Source organism: Pochonia chlamydosporia, chromosome 4 (assembly GCF_001653235.2).
Source record: "Pochonia chlamydosporia 170 chromosome 4, whole genome shotgun sequence".
In the NCBI taxonomy this organism is placed as follows: Eukaryota; Fungi; Ascomycota; class Sordariomycetes; order Hypocreales; family Clavicipitaceae; genus Pochonia; species Pochonia chlamydosporia.
Genome location: NC_035793.1, coordinates 563372 through 585322, shown reverse-complemented (window position 1 = coordinate 585322; position 21951 = coordinate 563372). Strand labels below are relative to the sequence as shown.

At 47.9% G+C, this 21951-nt stretch overlaps 8 protein-coding genes across 8 annotated transcripts; 2 read left to right on the top strand and 6 right to left on the bottom strand.

The window, feature by feature from the left end:
- Nucleotides 1-509: 509 nt before the first annotated feature.
- VFPPC_07597 (ankyrin) lies at nucleotides 510-2591 on the bottom strand (the record flags this gene model as incomplete). Its single annotated transcript, XM_018286432.1, has 1 exon — nucleotides 510-2591. The coding sequence occupies one exon, from the start codon at nucleotides 2589-2591 to the stop codon at nucleotides 510-512; it is 2082 nt and encodes a 693-aa protein (XP_018143068.1).
- Nucleotides 2592-3043: 452 nt separating this feature from the next.
- Nucleotides 3044-3807, bottom strand: VFPPC_07596 (acetyltransferase (GNAT) family domain-containing protein; the record flags this gene model as incomplete). The annotated part of the gene is made up of 2 exons (XM_018286431.1): nucleotides 3044-3303; nucleotides 3378-3807. 2 exons carry the CDS (start codon nucleotides 3805-3807, stop codon nucleotides 3044-3046), a joined length of 690 nt encoding a protein of 229 aa, XP_018143067.1.
- A 716-nt stretch (nucleotides 3808-4523) lies between these two features.
- On the bottom strand, nucleotides 4524-5925 carry VFPPC_14271 (hypothetical protein; the record flags this gene model as incomplete). Its single annotated transcript, XM_018292040.1, has 5 exons — nucleotides 4524-4908; nucleotides 4962-5051; nucleotides 5126-5243; nucleotides 5314-5689; nucleotides 5755-5925. 5 exons carry the CDS (start codon nucleotides 5923-5925, stop codon nucleotides 4524-4526), a joined length of 1140 nt encoding a protein of 379 aa, XP_018143066.1.
- A 2643-nt stretch (nucleotides 5926-8568) lies between these two features.
- On the top strand, nucleotides 8569-10457 carry VFPPC_14270 (benzoate 4-monooxygenase cytochrome P450; the record flags this gene model as incomplete). The annotated part of the gene is made up of 5 exons (XM_018292039.1): nucleotides 8569-8871; nucleotides 8951-9197; nucleotides 9269-9387; nucleotides 9453-10223; nucleotides 10356-10457. The coding sequence occupies 5 exons, from the start codon at nucleotides 8569-8571 to the stop codon at nucleotides 10455-10457; spliced, it is 1542 nt and encodes a 513-aa protein (XP_018143063.1).
- A 1630-nt stretch (nucleotides 10458-12087) lies between these two features.
- VFPPC_07593 (oligopeptide transporter protein) lies at nucleotides 12088-13977 on the top strand (the record flags this gene model as incomplete). The annotated part of the gene is made up of 3 exons (XM_018286428.1): nucleotides 12088-12572; nucleotides 12644-13000; nucleotides 13059-13977. The coding sequence occupies 3 exons, from the start codon at nucleotides 12088-12090 to the stop codon at nucleotides 13975-13977; spliced, it is 1761 nt and encodes a 586-aa protein (XP_018143061.1).
- A 158-nt stretch (nucleotides 13978-14135) lies between these two features.
- VFPPC_07592 (hypothetical protein) lies at nucleotides 14136-14489 on the bottom strand (the record flags this gene model as incomplete). Its single annotated transcript, XM_018286427.1, has 1 exon — nucleotides 14136-14489. The coding sequence occupies one exon, from the start codon at nucleotides 14487-14489 to the stop codon at nucleotides 14136-14138; it is 354 nt and encodes a 117-aa protein (XP_018143060.1).
- Nucleotides 14490-14996: 507 nt separating this feature from the next.
- VFPPC_07591 (hypothetical protein) lies at nucleotides 14997-15292 on the bottom strand (the record flags this gene model as incomplete). Its single annotated transcript, XM_018286426.1, has 2 exons — nucleotides 14997-15055; nucleotides 15103-15292. The coding sequence occupies 2 exons, from the start codon at nucleotides 15290-15292 to the stop codon at nucleotides 14997-14999; spliced, it is 249 nt and encodes an 82-aa protein (XP_018143059.1).
- A 2399-nt stretch (nucleotides 15293-17691) lies between these two features.
- On the bottom strand, nucleotides 17692-21310 carry VFPPC_14269 (type III restriction enzyme, res subunit domain-containing protein; the record flags this gene model as incomplete). Its single annotated transcript, XM_022428909.1, has 12 exons — nucleotides 17692-17946; nucleotides 18007-18158; nucleotides 18218-18497; nucleotides 18551-18634; nucleotides 18695-19145; nucleotides 19201-19305; nucleotides 19357-19409; nucleotides 19461-19540; nucleotides 19595-19672; nucleotides 19722-19861; nucleotides 19925-21183; nucleotides 21266-21310. 12 exons carry the CDS (start codon nucleotides 21308-21310, stop codon nucleotides 17692-17694), a joined length of 2982 nt encoding a protein of 993 aa, XP_022284361.1.
- Between the last annotated feature and the right edge of the window lie 641 nt (nucleotides 21311-21951).

Here is a 21951-nt window from a genome sequence, read left to right as displayed (position 1 = left end):
ATGCACACATGCAGATGACTGTATTTTCTGACTGGCCGGTGAGCCCAAAAAGGAAGGAGATGGATGAATCATCACAATTTCACACAATTTCATACAAGTTCACACATGTTCGCAACACCGATCCACAAGTCCACAATTCAGCCCATCTGTACTAAAGGCTTGGAAAATTTGTTATTGGTTGATTCCTATTTTTGATGTGTATTCTTGATGTCTTAATTTCCTTACTTCGGTCGCGATATCCGTTTCCTCTGTCCTTAATTTCCTAGAGTACTCATACACGTATTCTGCTATCCTACAATAAAGGACCTGCGTCCCAAAGCCCAAAGCTCTCTAAAAACCTCTATGCCCTAATCTAAGGTCGGTCTGCTCGTGGCTTGCTTCATATCTTCGTTTAATTCATACTGTTCGTGTGATCGGGGCAACAGAAAACAAAAGAAACAAAAATTCTTCCCCAAAGTCGTCCACCACATCCAACATCGATTGTCGCGACCCTGCGTCTCGTGTCATGTCTAGAAGGTCACCCCAGCTTCCTCGAGCTTAGCGATGAGAACCGGGTCAGGCCACTGAGTGACAACTTCTCGCAGTCGCACATTGGCGATACCCAGTGCAACGTCGACTAGTCTCTCGCGGAGGAGGAGCCTGGCAGCCGCAGCTGTCAGAGAGGAACGGCTAGGAAGGTCTACAGATATATTATTTATGCACATGAGAGCTTCCCCGAGTGGAGTGCGACCAGCGTCGTTGACAGCGTTGATATTCGCAGCCTTCGCTGGGTCATTCTCACAGAGCCACTGGAGGATATTGTCATCGTTGGTAGCTGCAGCCAGGTGCCAAATATTCTGCCGGGAATTATCCCAAGCGACTGTAGGTACGCCATATTCCAAGACGAGAAGGCCAAGGGTTGCGGGAAATTCAGCGAGCATGAGAGGAGTTCGCCCCTGAGCATCACGAAGGGTAAAATTGGCACCAACACGACGGAGCTCGTGGAGCACAGCGTGATGCGCACCGCCGACCGCCAGGTGGACAATGGTGCCCTCGCTCATGCTGTCGTCGTTGCTTGCGGGCAAGTCTGGGTTAAAACGTTCGTCTTGTGCCAGTCTCGCCATATACATTGCTTTATCGTTGATGAGAGCCTGGTCGTCGATGACGCATTGTCGAACAACGGAATTGAAGTCAGCAGTGCTGATAAAGGGAAGCCTGATCTTGTCATCGTTGTGGAAATAGAGATTGTGCCTGGCCATAAAATCACATATGGCAACACAGATAACATTGCCCTCCCAGGGGAGGTCGTCTGCATTGCCATCCATGGCCTGATCAAAGGCTGCAGCCATAAGCGTCGACATGACGCAGGGGTTTTTCATGGCCTTTTGGTCGAAGACGTGCGAGCTCAGTAGCATGAGCGTAAAATCTCCTTCGAGTGGGATGCCTTGTTTGGTGGCAAGTTCGAAAATGTCAGGGTCCTCGAGCATAGTTGCAGCAACGAATGCAACATGGGCCAGCTGAACCGGATGATCACCGTTTGTAAGAGGGATGTTAATCCGAAAGTTGCGGAAGCCGCTTTTAGCAATGATGAACCCGATGAGTGATGCGCTGGCAGGCTCCATCTCGACAATTAGCGAACCCCATGATGTTGGGCGGCACCCAAACTTCAGCACCGCCGGTCCTACAAGAGCGCAGTAGAGAGGTGTTCCAAGGAACCCGGAAGCCTTAGCCGCACTGTCAGACGCGGGTGAGCCTAAGATTTTGATGACAATGTCCTCAAGGCCCAACATTGCCGCAAAGTGCAGAGAGTTAACATGTCCTTGGGACATGTCCTGAACCAGGGAAACAGCTGGTAATGCCATTTGTGCATCAAAGTCATAAATCTCTGGCCAAGTAGCTCTTGCGAACTCAGCCGCCCATTGAATAAAGTTGTTGGAGTTCGGAACAGAGAAGAGACGCGATATGCCGCTAGCCAGAGACTTGAAGTTTGTCTTGGTAAACTTGACCCATCCCGTAGCTGCCAGCTGGTAGCCAGGGTCAAACTCTCGGCGAGCATTAACAAGACCTCTTTCGGAAGCCCATTCCAGCATAGTACGATTGTAGTGGTCAGAGTTCAGCACTCTCATCCATTCTTTCAGGGTAGTCTCAAGGTCCTTGACAGTTGGGGCCTTCGCAAGCTCCGTTGGCAGAGTATTTCCGGAGAGACTTTCACGTAGAGCTGAAAGGCTGTAGGTACGGAAGGTTGCAATGCGGGAGGTAAGATCACGATAAAATCTCACATTTGCCATCATGGTGGAAAGAATATCATCTGACGCATCAGCCACATTTTCCTTGATATCCTTGACCATGGCCGCAATGCCGTTCAAGACAGGAGAGTTGAAAGGAATATCAACAGGCGTTTCGCCTTGCGACTGGAAGTTGACAGACAGACAGAACAAGCAGTGAAGGAGCCCACAAAGAAACTGGAGCTCAGAGAGCAAGTGGCCAAGACGTTCGCGGCGAGTACCCAATGTCGACACTCTGATCAGACTGACGTCAGTGTGCAGGGAAGCGGTCGACTTCCAAGCACCCTTCAGAGCAATCTGAACCGGCGCTGGCGGTACAGATGCCATGATCGAGCTAGCTAAAAGATTAGTCTCTGGAGTATACTCGAGTGTGGCAGGGCAGGCAAGCGGATGCGGGGATCTCATACTATCTCTAGGTCGAAGACTAAGGCCCGATAAATGGAAGATGTATCAGATGTCTTACAGTTGATGAATTCTCTATGAATACGATGTGTGACTCTAGGTGCTGTATGTAAAAGTTGACGAGAATGTGCAATAAACAGATGAGAAAGTTGTGGGCTGTTCTGTCATTCAGGATTTATGATTAGGATGACAAGGCAGCACAGTGTGAACATGGTAATGACTATATACTGACACACCGTGCGCTAATCAGCTGGACAAGCAGGTTTTCTTCACCCCCCTTGTCTTCCATGGCACTCTTTGTCATTCTAAATGGCCTGATTTTTGCTCTTTGTTTACAAAAGTGAGCAGAATCTGAGTTTCTCGAAATGGCCCTTGCTTTAGTGTGATGCTGTTTCTGGATGCTTGATCAAGATCCAAGTATCGTACGTCCCTTGAAAGCCCCATCTGCTCAGGTCTTGGCTGAGGCTATCCAGTTCTTCGAATCCATACTTCTTGTACAGGTTACAGGCATTTATTCCCATGGCAACAAGATACAAGTCAATGCCCAACTGGTTCGCTGCCTTGACTCCGGACTGAACCAACATACTGGCGATTCCTCTGCGGTGATGGTCGGGGTGGACGCCAAGGTAATCAAGCTCTGCCACCCTGTTAGCTATCATGTGTGATAATATTCCTTGTTGATTTGCCAAGGACCAAAGAGTATATTCTCACTTATATATGGTACCTTAGGAGTATGCTTTCGGATCTGCTCCTCAACCAATTCGTCGGAGTCATCAACTTCCGGTCGCGTCCGCCACGGCTGCTCGTCAAAATCTTTCTTAAAGCGAATCTTGTCCTCGTCGCTTGCATCAGGAGGCTGAGCATCAAGCCAGCTGCTTGCAAATGACTCGGGGAGAATCCATCGAGCATACCCGACAATTTCGCCCGTTGCCGTATCGATTACCTTTTGGTGTCGCCGAACATGCCTATCTCTGAGCAAATTATGAGGGTATCTCTTGGTTGTCATGTATATAATCTTTTCAAGTGGTATATCCCATTGCATATTCCACCAGGTCTCGCCGTAAAAGGCAGTCATGTTGTTTTTTGCAATACCAGCAGCATCTTCAAAGGTGCAATTGGGAATCAGCTCGTAAGTTGCCATTCCTTCGGAGTTTGACTGGAGGCAAAATGGGTGGAAAGGAAAAAGCTGAGCGAGATTTTGGTGGTTATCAAATGGTACAGTGATGGAATGGCCTGTCTTTGGTGACGCGACAGTGTAAGTGAATAGCCCTACACATTTATATAAACACCATCACGATGCCATTCACTGATAAGTTTTAGACACAGTGTCCTTGGTTTCACCCGACTTCCTATTCCGTGGCCTCGTCAGCAAAGCGGAGTTCTCAAATCTACCAACACAGCCACAAGGACGCTAAATGCAAGGGAGTTGGGGGAATCAACACTACAAGAATTGTGTTGCCTAATAATCCATGTCAACATCATGAACTTTTGCATCATTCAAATATGAATTAACTTGCCAATAGGCCACGTATGTACTTGTGTCGGGTAGTAATTAAATGACAAACATTCACATAAAGTGATACATGACAAAGCTTGAAACAAGGGATTATACCCAGTACTCTGACATTTGAAATCCATCCAACTGGTGTACAAATTGATAGACCACATTTCCATCTACAATCCTCCAGTTTATAAGTCTATCGAAGCAGGAAACATGAGTTGTAGCAAACCTCCCAAGTTTGGGCAGACGTGGGGCCGAGACTGTCTTAAATTAATGATATCTTTCAAAATACATTTGTGGTATCAGTCGGAGCAAAAGTTTATAGTATAGTAAGATGGACAAAGAATCAAGGGAAATCATGGTTCATCGTAAATAACATCCACTTGCATCGTCTTTTGGATATGGTGTGGTAAAGATTCTGATAGAGCTCGGGTAGTACGTCGACTAGGATGGCGAACAATTTCGATATTTTCGTTTTCTTCAGGGGATCGTTTGAGTATGCTCTTGTCGCTCTGATCGTCTGAGGTATCGTGAGGTTTCTCGGTTTCTATTGTTGTACTCCAATGTCCACGCTTGCTTTTCGGGGCAAACATGTTGAAATTGGTAAAAGTGACGAGCTCGCTGTTGTCAGATGGCTCCTCTCTCCTCGCCGAAGAGCCTGGGAAGACCTTCCTGAGCAAGGGACGAAGGGTTGGGACACAAGCTCCTAAAAGGATGACGCCATTTTCTACTCCAGCCCACCTGTGGTGTGGTTAGCAACTTGTGGTGATGTACTATTCTCGGGATAATCGTACCACAATAGAGAGGCAAGGGAATAGGTAATGTCTTTGTCATCGGAGTTGGCAACGAGATGCTGAATCTTGATAATGGCAATGGAACCTGCACTAAAGAGGAGATTGTTAGCCTCGATCTCTCCGTCAGAACAAAACTGTCCATTTGTGATGGAGTGACGACGTACAAGATGCCTAGACTCATAGCAATGGCAACGCCAAACTTTTCTCGCTTCTTCATCTGCAGCTTCCAGAGAATAGCCCAGGGCAACAGTGCAAGAATGAAGTCGGTCGCAGCTGAATATGCTGTGGGAAAGGAATCAGTCAGGAACGAACACGACCAGAGAACATAGCTCTAAGTTCAAAGCAAACGTACAGCCGATAAACAACGAAAGATTGTCAAAGACTTCTGCCGACCAACATTTCGAGGGAATCGTGGGATTCCACAGATGGCGAGGGTCATCGCATCGCGTAAAGACAAAGATGGAAATCAAAATGTGCAGGACGTTCATGGAAATAATCATGAACCAGAGCACAACAATGACCCACCGTTGTGCTGCCACTCGGATCAATGTCAAGGCGAAGGAAGTTTTCCCAAACGCACACGACATAATTACCAAAGGCTGTGACACAAAACTGAGTAGAGCCACGTCTAGGACATTTTTCGGATTCTGCGCAACATATTCGAGATGTCGGCCCAGGCCTTTGTCTGCGGCTACCGTCAAGACTGCAGCATACGCAATCAGAAGCATCTTTGGAGCGACAGTTAGAAAAAAACGACCCGACCGTGGCCAAAGATTGACAATTCTCGACGTACCACCGCCGCCACCATGAAATAGTCATCGAGTCCGAATACTCTCCTTAGACATACTCTCGTGTAGCAGCGCATAAGCACAAACAAGGTCGGAAGCACCGTGGCAACCCAGAGAATTCGCTTCAACTGTTCTGACTGACCTTGAGCCAGGTACTCAGGAGCCGACAACGCCATCTTCTCTGTGGTTTACGTTATTGTTGAAGCCTTTGATGACTCTAAAGAACCGACATGCGTGTAGACGAGGCTATCCACCTATGATCCAAGGATACAGAACGAGTCTATAAACGATCTTGGGACATCACTTCTCCGTAAGAGGAGCGAATCCATCCCTTCTTTGTCACACAAAGAATCAAAACTGACTTCATAGGGAGTACAGAAAAGCTCATTTTTGACGTTGTGCAAGGTCTCGGTTCACCTCTGCTGTGCAGCGTTCTCTCATGCATCATAGAGGGAGATTTGACTCCTCGTTCTGTCCCGGGTTACCCCCGGCCATGAGGCAGAGATAGAGCTGGTTGAGGGACAAGATGGCGTCCGCCTCCCGACACGGAAGAGGCGACCTACAGGCTATGTTTCAGTACGCAGACTCAGCTTTCCCCAATGGTCAGCGTTTGGTGTTGAGGAAAATGGCAAATGGTTCAAATCTTGACGACAACGGCCCGTCACACGAACCCCGTCCGTGGGAAACAGACACATCATTTGTTCCGAACCGATCCATACAACCACCGTCGAAGACTGCCACAATGTCGGGATTGCGAATCAAATCATTGGCAAGGATTGTGTGGAGTGGCTGGATTCCAGGCTTCATTCTGAACATGGAGTCCGTATTTGGTGCTCTGTCTGGAGCACCAATCCGCATTGTTGGCCAGGATATTTGTCGCGGAAAGCACCCGGTACATCCAGTGGATTCAGCTACAATGAACCTCTCCTCCCTGGCAGCGTCAACATGTCCAGAGTCTGGGGAATTTACTCCGTAGTTGGCATCCTGTTATTGGACTTGATCGCAATATACCCCCTGTATTAGTGATGACCGCCATAATCCCCACCTCTCAAGGGCTAAAAAGGGACTGACCCCTTTCCGTTGATGCGGAGTATTAAAGTGTTGATTCAATCAGGTTTGCCAAGTCCGGTGCAGTGTTGAAGCAGTTTTTCATGTTGGGGTCATGGCTGTGCCAACTACATTGTCGTCTTGATGGCTCAGAGAAGAGAAGGCATCCAAATTCAGCCTAAATGACGATTATGTGATTCCGTATGTACACGACTATACGTGCTTTGCTTTTTCCCCAGCATATAATCACAACATACCTCAAACACCACCAAGCCAGGAGTTGAGGTGGTGGGTCTTGGGGACGGGAGGCAACAAGGCCGCATGGTGATACCGGACAGAAGGTGGCGGCGCCCGTTAACGCGTCTGGCATCCCCAGCACTTTCTCAAGATGATGCTTGTTGGCATTGTGTTTGGAATTTATTGCGGGAATGTGGCATCCTGACCAAGCCCAGCTCCCTATCACCAAGTTTGAGGCTATGGAAACAACACTGATACTGCGACGGAAGATTCCGACTCTCTGCAGTGACTAACCCGAGAGTGTACGGAGTACTGCATGTTCCCATTTGACATACTTTCGAAGGGACCGACAAGATGTTTTGGTCAATGACTTGTGGACACGAAAACAATCTGCAACACTACTGCTCGGATGGTTTCACAGCGTACACCAAGAATAAGCTCACCAAATGATCGGCCGAGTCACCACCTCGGATCAGTACTGGTATCGAAATCTCATTTGAAGCGTAAGAACGATTGCACGTCTCGTACCGTACCATATCCAAGGCTTCTACAAAGCATAAGGTCTCGTCATCGTTGATCGTCCGGGTACACCTAGTCACAATCGGGGAATTAACTTACTGGACACACTCTCAATTCTTAGCGCCTTTAAGAAAGGCTGGCGGCAACTTGGAAGTGGTTCCCGTCGATTATAGCGGCCGAACCACGTTTCCACAGTCATGGTTTCTTCATCCACTAGGTACTGTAAGTGGGTGTATACAACCCGGCTTCATCACAAGCCATGTTTCTGGAGTCAAGACTCAACTCACATTAACCTACGAGACAAATTCAAGACGGCTGCGTGCTGACAGTGTCTCAGACATTCTGCGCGTTTGCAAATGTGGCCAGCGACGTCACCCGGTCATCCAGGTGAAGGGACAATGTCCCGTCATTACCCCATATTTACTACGGATTACTCCGGACCAGGTGATGAATGGTCGTTGTCTGAATAATGCAAATCATAAACAGGCTGTTGGAATTTGCAGCAAATATCTGCTGCAGTAACAGGATCAACGCATGGAGGGGCAAACTGCTGTTGCCCAGACCCATGCCTGGCCTGATCATCGCAGACCCCAGACAATCTGGTCAGTAAGATTATAGTTTGTTCATGCAAACATCTGCTAGTCATCTGCATTCAACAGGGTCCAATAGCAAGCAACCTGAACCAACCACAAACCATTGTGTATTCATGCCACCAACAGATCACCGGATCAGAAGACTGACTTGCTATCTCCAGTGGAGGTGGCTCGAGTCTTCTTTGACTGCCTTTACAGCCCCCATGAAGAAGCATCCCGGAGTCGAATTACTTAATGCTGGCCAAGGATCCATCTTATTATGTCGCCATAAACATATGCTCTAAAATCATATCCCTTCCCCGCATTCTTACTGCACTGATTGTGGTTGCCGAAGTTTCTAGGACACAGCATCTTTTCTCGCTTCATTACTCGCACAGACAAGCCTGGAACAAATCCGAAAAGGGACCACCTTTAACATTAAACATGTCTATTTTTTCTATCACAGTGACCCAACTTGGATCTTTATTCGTGCTACTCGTCTCTCTCAAGGTACTCTGGGAGTACTTCTTCTCACCATTGAAAGAATTCCCTGGCCCATTTGCCGCCAAAGTTACAGATGCTTGGAGGGCATCCTTGACAGCCTCTGGTAATATTGACACTATCACCCGAGGGTGGCACAGAAAATGGGGCCAGGCGGTTCGCATTGGACCAAACACAATTAGTTTGAGTGACACAAACCTGATCAAATTGGTGTATGCCAGCACAAGTAAAGCTGCGTGGAAAAAGGTTAGCACTCTCCCGGTTGCCTCAGTCAGGTGCAGGCTTTGCAAAGGGAGTTATACTGACTCGGCTATGTCATAACTAGAGTAAAATGTACCGAGTCAATGACGTGGTTGTCAATGGTCACAGAATTTCGAACATCTTCAATACGCAAGACGAGGCCTTTCACAGCAAGTACACCAAGCCAATTGGGGGCTTTTGGACCCTATCCAGAATTTTGGAACTTGAACCATTGATGGACGAAACCATCCACAAATTCGTCAGCAGACTTGGAAACAAGTTTGCCGATAATCCAAAAATGGTCTGCATGATGGATGATTGGTTAACATACTGTACGACGCTGGACTCCAGAACATGGTAATTTGAATCGATAAGCGATCAAAAGGCTGACCTGACGTTCCAGTCGCATGGGATTTTGCAGCCAACGCTACCTTTGGAAGACATTATGGCTTCATCGATGAAGAAAAAGACGTCCAAGGTATGATCAAGGAATCCACAGGTGGCCTCTGCTATTTCGCACCCGTAAGTTCAGGTAGTGCATGTCCTGTTTTGCCATGTTGCTGACGAGCCCCATTGCATCTGCCAAGGTGTCACAAATGCCCTGGCTCGACAACTGGCTCGACAAGAATCCCATCTACCGACTCGGCCCGAAACCCTTGGTTAATGGATTTCTATACACGGTCAAAATTCTGGCTGACTACCAGAAGGGACTTGTCGAAGGTACCATCGCACGTACTGAGGTCAAGACTTTCATAGAAAAGTACAACGGCCTTAAAGACGTCTATCCAGATATCGCAGATAACAACCAGGTAGTCAATTGGCTCATGCTGAATGTGTTGGCAGGTGGGGATTCAACAGCCGGGGCTCTGCGACCTGTCGTTTACTATCTTGCTAAATATCCAGAGTCGCAGAGGAGGTTACAGGCCGAACTCTCCGAGGCAAATCTCTCCCTCCCTGCGCCATGGAAGGAGGTCAACAAGCTGCCATATCTAGACGCAGTCATACGGGAGGCGTCACGCATGAGTCCGGCTGTAGGCTTGATGTTCGAACGAGAAGCACCATCTACGGGATTCCAACTTCCGGACGGTCGCTTTATCCCTGGTGGCACAGTCGTAGGTATAAATCCCGCTGTCGTGACAAGGGATACGGACATCTTCGGCGCAGAAATTGATGATTTCGTCCCGGAGCGCTGGCTAAAGAAGCCCGATGAGGACGCTGGGCGCTTTGTCCATCGGCGTCGACGCATGGAGGAAACTACTGACTTCATGTTCGGGGCCGGCAGCAGAGTCTGTATGGGGAAGCATTTTGCCAAGGCGGAAATGTACAAGCTTATGGCCACGTTGTACAGCATGTTTTATGTAAGTGTTACCTACTGTATCCTCTCCTGTGCCGGTATCCGGGGACTAAAGCATTGTGTAACAACACCAATGTACATGATGCTGTGGAGAGCCTCATGGGAGCAGATTTGCTGACCGGGGTTTATACCATAGATCCAATTTTCCGACCCCAAGGGTGAGTGGAAATGCTTCAACGCGTGGTTTATGTACCAGAGCAATATGCCAATGGTGATTACGAGGCTGGGAGAGGACTGAGATTGCATACGAGCACAATGACGAGAAATCCGGTATCTGTCTGAACAGACGGTAATACTGGCCAAGTGGGAGTCATGTCTACAAATTAACTTCATCATATTTGAGGTTTCATTGATTCATCTATGATATACAAGATTGAGTATCCAATGTCAGTTCAAAATTGTATTCTCTCCCCAGACGCATCATCTTTATCTCTGAAGTCAACCCCAGGGGCTGCCAAGTTTCTCGCAGGGCCTCCACAGCCTCACTGATGGGAGTGTATCACAAACCGAATTTGGCTCCAAGACTTCGACCTTTGTATCAATGGCAACTCGCCCTTTCTGGCCCGAAAACTCCGGGCTCCAAGTTCCATGACTAGAGCGCCGCCCGGTGGAGCAACATATGTGCCGAAAGAACCGCCATGGGCCCTGACGGCACGCATTTGCCGCAAGCCCCATTGTCATTGAGGCTCAAATGATTCGTCGATCTGCTAACTCTTTCGGAAGACGTCATACTGTATCCAGGCAGCCTTTCGACAGTTGAACAGGAACCAGTTCTTCAGGACAGGCCAGCTCGGGCGAGAAACTCTGCACCCTTGCGCCTTGGTCTATATATTGATCTCAATACTGTCTATGTTTCTCTCAATCGTCATCCTTATAAGTGCGGCATTAACTATCTGGACAATGTCACCGAGTGGCCCGGATACGCTTCTATTCCGAGATTCCATGGTAGAATGATGGAGACGGTATCCGCCTGTCCATCCCTGTGGGAGCGGAGCAACACAAAACGACCGAGGCTAGATTCTCGTAGGAGGCGATATTCAAGATGAATAATGACACCTAGAAGCCCTTGGAACACCTTTACGCCTTCTGAGACCACAGCACGCCCGTGTTCTGCCCGGTTCCTCTTTCTATCCTGTTCCTGAGTAAGTCGAGGTCAGCATCAGCCAACTGTGCTTGCTAGTTGCGTGACAGCCCTGAACTGCCGGCTTTAAAACGGACATTCCAACTGCCATGGGTTTTAGTGAAGATTTCATCCTTCCCGGTGGATCGAGGCGCTGCCTTTTGCCCTATGTGGACTGTCCAGCCGACGCCATGACTCTGCTTTTGGAATTAAGCTTCTCCACCGAGCCACTGAAACATCCGCAACGGTCCTGTTCGCCACCACTCTGCGGCTAGTCTTCTGGAAAAGTAAAAACTTTGAAGAATACCGAGTTTTCCGAGTGGTCTCTCACTGAAGATTGATACATATGGCAACTGCTTCTCAGTCATGGGCTCCGATCTCGTTCCGACGCCTGCTGTCACAACGGAAGGCATTGGTTCGGAGTCGGCGAATCTTGAAGCTTCATCGGCCAAGGCGTGAGTCGGAGATTGGAGCGCCTTTGATGTGCCTTGATATCAGTGGATGTTGGAGATAAAGGGTCGTTGGGGAAGCTTCCGTGGAGAGCTCTCCTATCACGGACATACCGTCCTGGAATAAATCTCTTTAAATCTAGCTTGCATCCTGTCTGCGATTTCTCATCCTCTGCTCCAACCTTTCAGATTCGTATACCCAACATCTCGTGCTGTGATTTACACGGAGACAGAGTCTCTACCAAGACACACCACCTCACTTTGGGGACCGTAGCCTCGTGCTACTCACACACAAAAAAATGTCCGTACCACTCGGCATGATCAGCGCAGAAGGCGACCCTCGTTTATCGCTCTCTGAGAAGCCAGCCCACGATGTCTACCAACCTACATGCGGAAACGACTCATCCATCACCTTTGAAGAATTCATCTACTGGGCTGAGCGAACTCGTGCCGATGAAGCCCTAGCAAACAAGGCCATGCTTGACAAGCGCGGCCCACGAACTGTCAAGAATACTCTAAAGAGCCGCTTCTCAAAGGGCCACCACACCGATCCGGCAACCTCTGTGGCAGACGTATATTCTAGCGACGAAGAGATTATCACGGGCGTCTCGGAAAAGGAGTGGAAGCAAGCTAGTCGGGCTATCCGTACAGCGTCCTGGGGATCCATTTTCTACCTCATCACAACGGATGTGTTGGGACCGTTTTCAACGCCCTGGGCTTTTGCGCAGATGGGCTATGGACCTGGTGTGGCTCTGTACACTGTGTTTGGCGCAATGGCAGGATAGTAAGTAAAACCATATTAGGAGTAGGAATACGTCTTTGAAGTAATGGAATGCTAACTAGTGTTGATGGTAGTTCCGGGTGGATTATTTGGAAGGCTTTCCTTGGTCTCGATTCCGACAGATATCCTATGCACACGTATGGCGATATTTACTTTCGCATATTTGGCCGCATTCCGCAGATATTGCTCAATGTCATGCTTGGTCTGCAGCTGCTGCTGTCGGTGTGCAGTCTGATTTTGAGTAATGGGCAGTCTATTTCGCAGATTTCTCAGGGAAACAATGGATCGAACGGCAATGGGATCTGCTTCGTGGCTTGTCTGATTATCTTCATGGCTGCTGGTTTTATTCTCGGCCAGGTCAGGACCCTACAGCGATTCGGATGGATTGCCAACTTTGCAGTCTGGATTAACGTTGCCATCATCTTCATTTGGTATGTTCTGTCTCAAACTTCCACGCTTGTATAGATCAAGGAAGCTAACAACATACAGCGTCGGAGTAGTTGTCCACTATCCCCCCAACTTCAAAGCAACACAAGCTTCATTCGGCGACAACTTTGCACCCGGTCCCATTCGCACATTTGCAGGAACTCCCCCCGATGGCTTCGCAAGCGGCGGCACCGGCTTCGTCGCCTCCCTCAACGGCCTCAACCAAGCTGTCTATTCCTACGGCGGGTGCATGACATTCACGGCCTTCCTCGCTGAAATGCGTCACCCCATGGACTTTTGGAAAGGTCTTCTATGCGGCCAAGTCTTCATCTATAGCATGTACATGTTCTTCGGCATCTTTGTGTATTCGTACCAAGGCCAATTCGCATTCAACCCCGTCATGCAAGGCCTCTCGTCGTACGTCTTCCAAACAATCACCAACGTCATGAACATTGTCACTGGCCTCATCGCCGCGGGATTATACGGCAACATCGGCCTCAAAGTCATCTACATCGAAGTCTTTGAGCGGCTGTTCAATTTCCCCCCGCTGACCGTCCGCAAGGGCAAGCTCATGTGGGCGGTCATCATCCCCGTATACTGGTCCATTGCGTTTATTGTCGCCGCTGCTATTCCGCAGTTTTCGTATATTTCCGGCCTTATCGGTGCGTTCTTCGTTCTCAGCTTCAGTTATACATTCCCTGCGTTGATGGCGCTGGGCTTCTGGATCCATAAGGATGCCATGGTTCCTGAGCAGGAAAAGTTTGATCCGCAGACGAGGACGTATAATTACGTGGATACGGGGCTTGCGAGGTGGAGGAGGGGGTTTATGAAGCGGCCGTTTTTTAATCTGTTCAATTTGTTGTACATGCTGGGTGGGTTGACGACGACGGGGCTGGGAGTATATTCTAGTATTGAGGGGTTGATTTCTGCGTTTTCCGGGAATAGTGTTGCCTCGAGCTTTGGGTGTACGAGTCCGGTGTAAGTAGAATGGATGGTGTAGATGATTATTATTGTACAGAGCTATGGTATGAATGCTTAGACAGTTACAGTCTGTCGCGAATATGCGTGATACAACTTCTTGACCAATGCCATTCCCCTCATCCAACAACCAACTCCAACCCTGATTATCCATTATTCCAATTACAGCATCATAACAGCAGCCGCTATTCCCAACACAGGCGCAAGGTGAACCTGGCCCGTGGGCATCGCCAGCCCAGAAGACGTGCTTGTTCCGTTGGTGGCGGCCGTGGAAGCCGAGCCAGACGTAGAAGCTGACATGGAACCTGAAGTTGTTGCGGTCGTCTCGGTAGCAGCACCTGAACCTGTGCCAGTGACTTTTGTTCCCAGCGTTGTGGGCAAGCTTGCGCCGCTGGGGACCAGTTCCGTGGTGTCGATGGGAGGGAAGGTATGTAGTGGTGGCTGGCCTGTTGGTGGCGGAGATGCCTTTTGGGCGATGGCGCCAATTGCAAAGGCTAGGAGAAGTGAGGCCTTCATAATAACGGTTAAATTTGAGGAATTGTTATAGTTTGTAGGAAGTGTACGTAGTGGATGGTCGTGTGAGAATTGGGGTTTGCTCAGACTGCCAAGCCGGCATCTTAAATAGCATAGTATTTCAGTCCAAAACAAAAGCACGATGCCATCATCCGCAGCTTTGACGTCGACGAGCCTGATTTAGACGACCTAGGTCAATTGGTGTGGCTCGTTTACCAACCACGGGACGTTGGGGATTCGAGGTATTTACCGATTTGGGAAGGTCTACGGTTGAGTGAGGGTGACTTGCGATGTGGTGACGTAGGTGGTGCATGGGTCGCTAACAGCTGGTGCAATCTTGGCCAAGGATTAGATATGGTCTGGGGTTCAATGTTACTGGTTTTGTTGGAAGTGTCTGAATTGGCAGACTGGTTCAATTGGATGTTGGTTTAATTGTCAAGTTTATTGAGTGACTAGCGAATGACGTAGGTTTATGGTCCTCCACGAGCTTGAGTTTAACGACTTGCAATTCTAACATTGACCATTATGCGTTCCTCCATCAAATTGACTTTGTGTTTGGTGACTTTCATCTGAAATAGTATTAGCATTGAATTCGGTAGAATTGGTGACTATACGCACCGTGTTGGCATTGCCTTTGTGAAGACACAATTTGTTAGAAGCCACCGAAGACGATGAGGATTGTGATTGTAACTGGCTCCATGGCTAAGACGGGAGGATAATAGACGTCTTTTAAACGAATAATAGAGTGATAGTGAGAATAGAGATGATGTACTGAATGACTGTTGGACATTCAGCTCAGAGGGCATCGTCGGGCTTTATATCATGACTTCATCATGTTTATCTGAGTTATTACATTTTCTCCATCCGATGCAGAACCATGGATCTGTACGCACTTCTTGATAACCAATATTGCAGCTCAATCTCATCTTGCCTCGTCTTTCGAGCAGAAGTCTGGCACTATTGAATTAAGTACAGGCCAGACGCAGACGCCTTAAATCTACTTTTACATTTTGTATATGATCTTTCTCGTCTTCAATGATGAGTGAATACACATGGACTTTCCGCTCTGCATCACCATGAATGGCTGTGAATGGCGGAAAAGTCAATCCGCATCGGAACAAGTCGGCAATTCTTGCCACCTTTTCTTATGCGACCAACTCAAGATTAGTGATTCCAACGAAATGGATAAAGTATTGGAAGTAAGGCGGACCGCGATGTTGCGACGGCGTATTGCGACGCAGCTAGCAGACCAAATAGAACAAGTTTCATCTTGGAAGAAATCGCTTCAGCTGTGCGCCACTTTGATCAACAAAAGTGAGGCGAGCAGCAGGTTTCATCAGTGTAGTAACATGTACGGCTTCTAACAAGGACTAGTAGATGGAACTGGGAATAAATAGCAACATCTTCTTCTAAAGCACGTTGAGATAGGCGAAACATCACACCCCATTGAGCAGATTCGAGAATTGCAACAACCATCATACAAGAAACTATTCAATTCCATATCTTTGGCTTCAATTGCGAATACCAAAATGGCCAGCTCAGCACATCACGCAAGTCTCTTTCTTCCCGCTTGTTACCTCCTAGCCACCTACCTCAACTACCTCTGCCTATCACCACCGAATCCCACACTCTTACACGCTCAAGATGCCCCAAGAGACAGAGTGGGACCAACTGCCGCAATCATCAACGGCAGAAGGCTCGTCACTCTCATCCTATGGATTTGGCACGGGCTCATAACATGGCTCTACCCTTCTCCTCCTTGGCTACTGTGTCCCTGTCGAAACAATCTGTCTGACACTCTATTCACACCATCTTACTACATCGAAATTGCATTGGGCATAGTCTTCATTGCTGCTCCCATCAGATTGCTCTCATTCAAACAGCTCGGCGCAAATTTTACATTTAAACTCGCCAAGCCAAAGTCACTGGTGACGACCGGGCTATACTCGTACGTGAGGCATCCCAGCTATCCCACCAACTGGTTACTATTAGCAGTAAACCTTGCCTTACTCTCAAGGTTAGACGGTGTATTTGGATGTGTGCTGCCAAGCGTGGTTGTGAGATGGGGAATGGGCAGCGGGCTATGGCCGGCATTGCTGGTCGGTAGTGGGTTGTCTGGACTGTACTCCATCTGGATTAGGGTCAAGGACGAGGAGGCTATGCTGAAAGCTGAGTTTGGGAAAGAATGGGAAGAGTACAGCATGATCACCAAGAGATTCATTCCATGGTTGTTGTGAGTTGCATGTAGCAATACGCAAGGCACCCAATTACATGATATACCGGCAGCCATTTGTACAGATGCAACTGCCAGCCACAAGCAACGATTTACATCAGAATGCGTGTTTCATTTGGGTCTATTGTTTCCATTGGGGCGGGATTTGCCGCCATTGGCTGGTTCCAGCTTTCTGTTTGGTGCTATTGAGCGGCTGAATGTGTTGGCGCCTTGTAAGGCGGCTTGCATGATGGAGACGTGTCGCCATCTCATGGTTATTTTGTCGATTCAACATTGAATGGTAGCTTTAGCTGACCTAAAATGTTTGTGCGGTTTAACAAGATCGTCGATTACGTTTTTGCGGCTTGCGCGTTGTGCCTGGGATTGAGAACAAGGCTGGCTTTTCGACGACGATGACAACACTCTTACTGCAAGGGAGTTTCATAACGGAGTTTAAAGTCTACAAAGTCTTCAATAAAGCGGTTTTAATGTGTTGACCTTTTTGTTAGACGTTTTTGTTTCTGTAAGGCGAGTTAGAGTCAGCATACGTAGCTGTCCATGCTGTTCATCCAAGTGTTTACCTCATGGTCTACCTCATCAAAATACGACTCACGGGCTTGCTGGCTGGCAAAAACTTTCCGAAATGCACTTTTATTAAACTCCATAGCATCCCAAACTTCATGTCTCATCTTCTTCGTTACGCATTTCTTGCGCATTCGCAACGTCGACACCTCGTCCATGGCCCATTCCTAATTCCTAATGGCTCCAGTATTTTCTCAAATCATTCAACCATTGCCCCCAGCCCAATTCACTTTGGGTCTACTTCATCTTCAGTGCGTCTTCCGTCCATCATGGTAGTCCCAAATCCCAGCCCATTGCGTCTCCAGCAGCCCGAGTTTGCATCTGCTCACTCATGCCACGCCCAAGTTATCCATGCAGGTTCCTCCTCCGATTCAAAGGGAGCAGTTCCCGGTGCTTTCAATCACTGATTTCTTAAGGTATATGCCCGTCGTCCTGCAAGGCGTGGTCAATTTCTTCGCTCTTCAACTCTTGCAGTTCCACAATTCGGTTGTCCGTCGCTGCGGTAGTAAAAATGCGGACAACCCAGCAGTTCTTCTTCTGTCCTATTCGGTTTGTTCGTCCCGCTGCCTGGAGCTCTGATGTCACATTCCACCAGGGGTCGATGATGATGACTCGGTTGGCGCAAACAATGTTGAGGGATTGTCCGCCGCATTTCAGTCCTGCAAGCTATTTGGGTGATGAGAATATGAGCGGTGGTCTAGAATAGGGTATTATGTGGCCACTTACGAAGACTTTCGTATTCCCCTCACTCTTGAACGTGTCCAAGGCCATGGTCTTCTTGGTTGTGCCCATACATCCGTAGTAATATACAAATCCGATCTTTGCGTGATTGAGCATGCATCCAAGAACTTTAGCAGTTGTCACATTCTGAGTGAATACTGAGATGAGTTTTAGCAAAACATATATGCGAAGAGAAGACTCATTTAGCCCTTTTTACCTATAACTTTATCTTCTGGATAGTCGGTCAGCCAGCTGAGCAGGACCGTCATGGCCGCCGTCAGTCGGGCATTCGGCAGCATTGGAAACTCTCCTGAAGGAGCACAGCTAGCAACAAAGCATCCAATTTGATCATGGTCTCGTCTCAAAACTACGCCATTATTATCAATGTCAAGAGGGGAGTACGATTTGTCTCGTAGCGCCTCAGCAGCAATAACCGAAAGTGTTCGCAGGCGCGAAACACTGGAAAACAGCGCATTGCATCCATTGACAGGGCATGCCTATTTCAAATAAGAATGCAACTCGACATCTGATCCAAGGGACTTGAGCTTACCGTGCGAACGGCTCGGGACGATTGCCCAGATAGTTGGCGTTGCGTCATACGTCCCAAACAGTCGCAACATGACATGTGGTGGCACTGAACCAAAACTGTTAGCAAGGAATTGTCCACCCAAATTAATTGAAGTGGCTCAAGTACTTCGTATAGCTTAAATGGTTTCTCTGGATTGGAGGCACTGCATTCAACACATTGGGTATTTTTGGCTATTAGTTCTTGCTGAATAGCTTCAAGATGCCCATCAAACATGAAACGTCCTCCAAAGGCGTTGTTTGAAAAGCCACGCATTCGATCAAGGCCAGATTTATATTTCTCTAGAGTCTGTCGCGCGTCCGAGTTGGCCAAGATTTGATCAAGGACAGGCTTCGAATCGTTGCATTGTTGTATCTTATCGCGCAGCTCCTGGAGCTGACATGGTTCGTCCATCGTCTGCAGCAGTCTCTCAATATTATAAGGGTGAGAAATGAGTCCCCTCATATACATGTTCCGTCGTCTTATCTTTTTGTTGTCTGCGTCTTTGCTCCATTTATTTTCTGGCGTCATCTTGTCCGCCTTCTTTTTGTCTTCTTGGACACAAAAGTCTTGTACAAATCTAGCGGCCCCAGTCAGTACTATCACTTGAGGCGGATGGTGCAGGTAATAAATACGCATAGATAGCCTCTTCTTCATCAGTAAGAGGAACCCAAATGTCATGCGTCTGGCTAGGTGGAACATCAATCATTGTGTGACCAAGAAATGTGTCATGTTTGGTCCTGCATTCATTTTTAGCATAAGACACCAGATGTATGCTTTTCTAGTCTTACCTTCGGTACATAACCATCGAAATAATCGTCTCTAATTTTTCGTTTGCCTTGTTCTAAGGTCCAATATTAGAGTCTCTTCAAGACATTCTCACACCCGTAGTTACCTCGTGCATGTATTCCTGGCGAAACTTGTTTTTCCGCTCATGCATATCGAACCCTATAAACCTAAGATATGGTATAATTTCTTCCAGATGTCAGCATCTTCTGCCTATCACGGGGAGTTACTATGTGTTCCTACCCGTGACTGAATTTGAGAGTGGTGTTCCTGACAGAGCCCAACGGTATTTGGCTTTGAGCTCGCATATGTTCTGCTTGGCTAGCCAGTGTTTTAGTTTTGTCCGCCCAATTACAGCGTCATGACTCACTGAGACTCTTCAAGTTTTTGATACTGTGGGCTTCGTCCAGGATGATTCTATACCAGTTGTTTCCCAGTATTTCCTCTGTGGTGGTGTTTTCTTTTTGCACCCTTCGAAAGTACGCCAAAACTTCTCTTGTTGTAGCAATCCTGTGGCACGATTAGCCCGGTAAGAGAGCGGAGTGTTCTCCTTAAGGATGATTAAACACGCACACTATCCTTTGGGCTTCATATACGTGAGCCGGGATCTTGCTCTTTGACTGGTACACAAGTACAGACTTTTTGAAAAGCTCGTCACAATGTTTCTTGACTTCTGACTCCCATTGCTCTGCAATTTCCATGTTTGGTACGATTACCAGTGTACCTTGGATATAAGTCTTCAAGTCATCGGATTCTGGAGGGTTGCCTGCCACACAAGCAAGGCTCGTTATAGTCTTACCCAACCCCATGTCATCGGCAATTAGACCTCCACATGGCCCGGCTCTTGGAAATTCTCTCTTCATCATCCAAGCCGCCGCAGTTAGCTGATAACTGTACAGGGGGGTTTCCATCCCCTCTAGGAGCCATTTGCCGTCCAAAGCCTTCACTCTTTTGTATCCGAATATCTTGGCTGCTTCCTTGAGGTCACGGCGTTGGGTTTTCGTTCGGCGAGTGTCTGCCCCAGCCGGAATGCTGCGACTAAGCAGCTCAAACTGCTTTTGATGAGTATCTGCACTTATATCCGGCATCATGGGGCAAAATTGTTGAGCGTTGTCAATTGCGCCGGTAGAGTCATGTTCAAGTGAGTTGAGTATCTCTGATAGAGCACCAGCATCGGCCATTTTGGACCTCTTGGTCGGTCCAATATTCATAGCATCTGCTTTGCGTTTCTTTTGGCTGTGCTCCTGCTTTGCCCAAGCTTTATCCTCCCTCTGGTAGAGTCTGGGGATGTATTCACGAGCAGTTCTGGCCGCGGGCCTTCGCCTAATTTTGTGCTTCCCATTAGAAGTATCGCCAGACTCTCGTGTTGCATGTTTGCTTGCATCATCTGAGCACTCGAATTCGCTGTCGCTGTTACTGTCGCTATCGCTGTCTTGTTCTCGCTCACCATCATCATTTGCATCGTAGTTTTGTCGCTTGTCAGGTCTTTTCCGCAATCTTTTCTCGATGTTCGACAAGCCTATTGCCTCTTGGCACATGCCAGGGTTAAGCTCGGCGGCGACACAGCCACTTGTTGCCGCATCATGCTCAGAAGGTTCCTGCTTCACTGTGTCGAGACAGGTGGCAACCTCATCGTTGTTTCCCAGATCGCCTGGTCCCAAACTTTGGTCAGTTGTGCCTTGACATGGTTTGTCTACTGTGTCTGGCTCCTCCTTGATATGCAAATGCTCTGGGCTTTGTGCTCCGTTGGACGTTGTTTGCACTATTGGTGAGATCTGTTCTTTCTTGTTGATGAATTCTGGTGTTGCATTAGGCTCTTGAGATATTGCTGCCTGTTCATACATTGGTTAGCTCGTCACCAGGTAAAGCGGAAGTATTGACGATATATAGACTTGCCAAAATATTCGCAGCAACAATATCATGATCCTCATGCTTTATGGTTATGTCCTGATCTGCCATGGCGGGAGGACTTCTCAGCGAGAATAAAGAATCATCGGGACAACAATTCTGTGTGAAGGAGCTTTTCGCCAAGCCAAGTTCACAAAATAGACTGTAGCAATTCAGTTTGTTTACTCAAAAAGAAAATCCAGTCGATGGAGGTCTAGGGTTTGCGATCACTAGCAAGGAACACTTTGGCATGCTCTGAGTTGGGAGAACGAAGGTGAAAGTGTAAAGGAAACAAAGATAGCAATTTCGAATACACCACGTGTACGATGTGTTGAGGTGAGGTTTGAGATTTTGAAGAATGCGAAATTCCTCTCTACTTGTAGGCACGTGTACCAGGTGCAGGTACACTTGAACAGCCGGTAACAGCTGTCAGGAGGACGCAATAGGGCCAATGGAGGTTAAGCAAACGGCAACACACAATGACACGGTTGAGAGTCACAATTCTTGTGGTAATAGTTAACTTTCAGTTTCAACACTCCGTTCTTTGGGTGGATGTCTTTGACAACGGTCACTTGCAGTAGATCCCTACTGCCAGACGGTTCAACCGGGATGCCAAAAATGGAACAGCAATAGAAACAAAATCAAGATCCCTGAATTCTTCCATGTATGTATACATGTGTGTTGCATGACGAAAATGCCCGCATCTCGCTGAA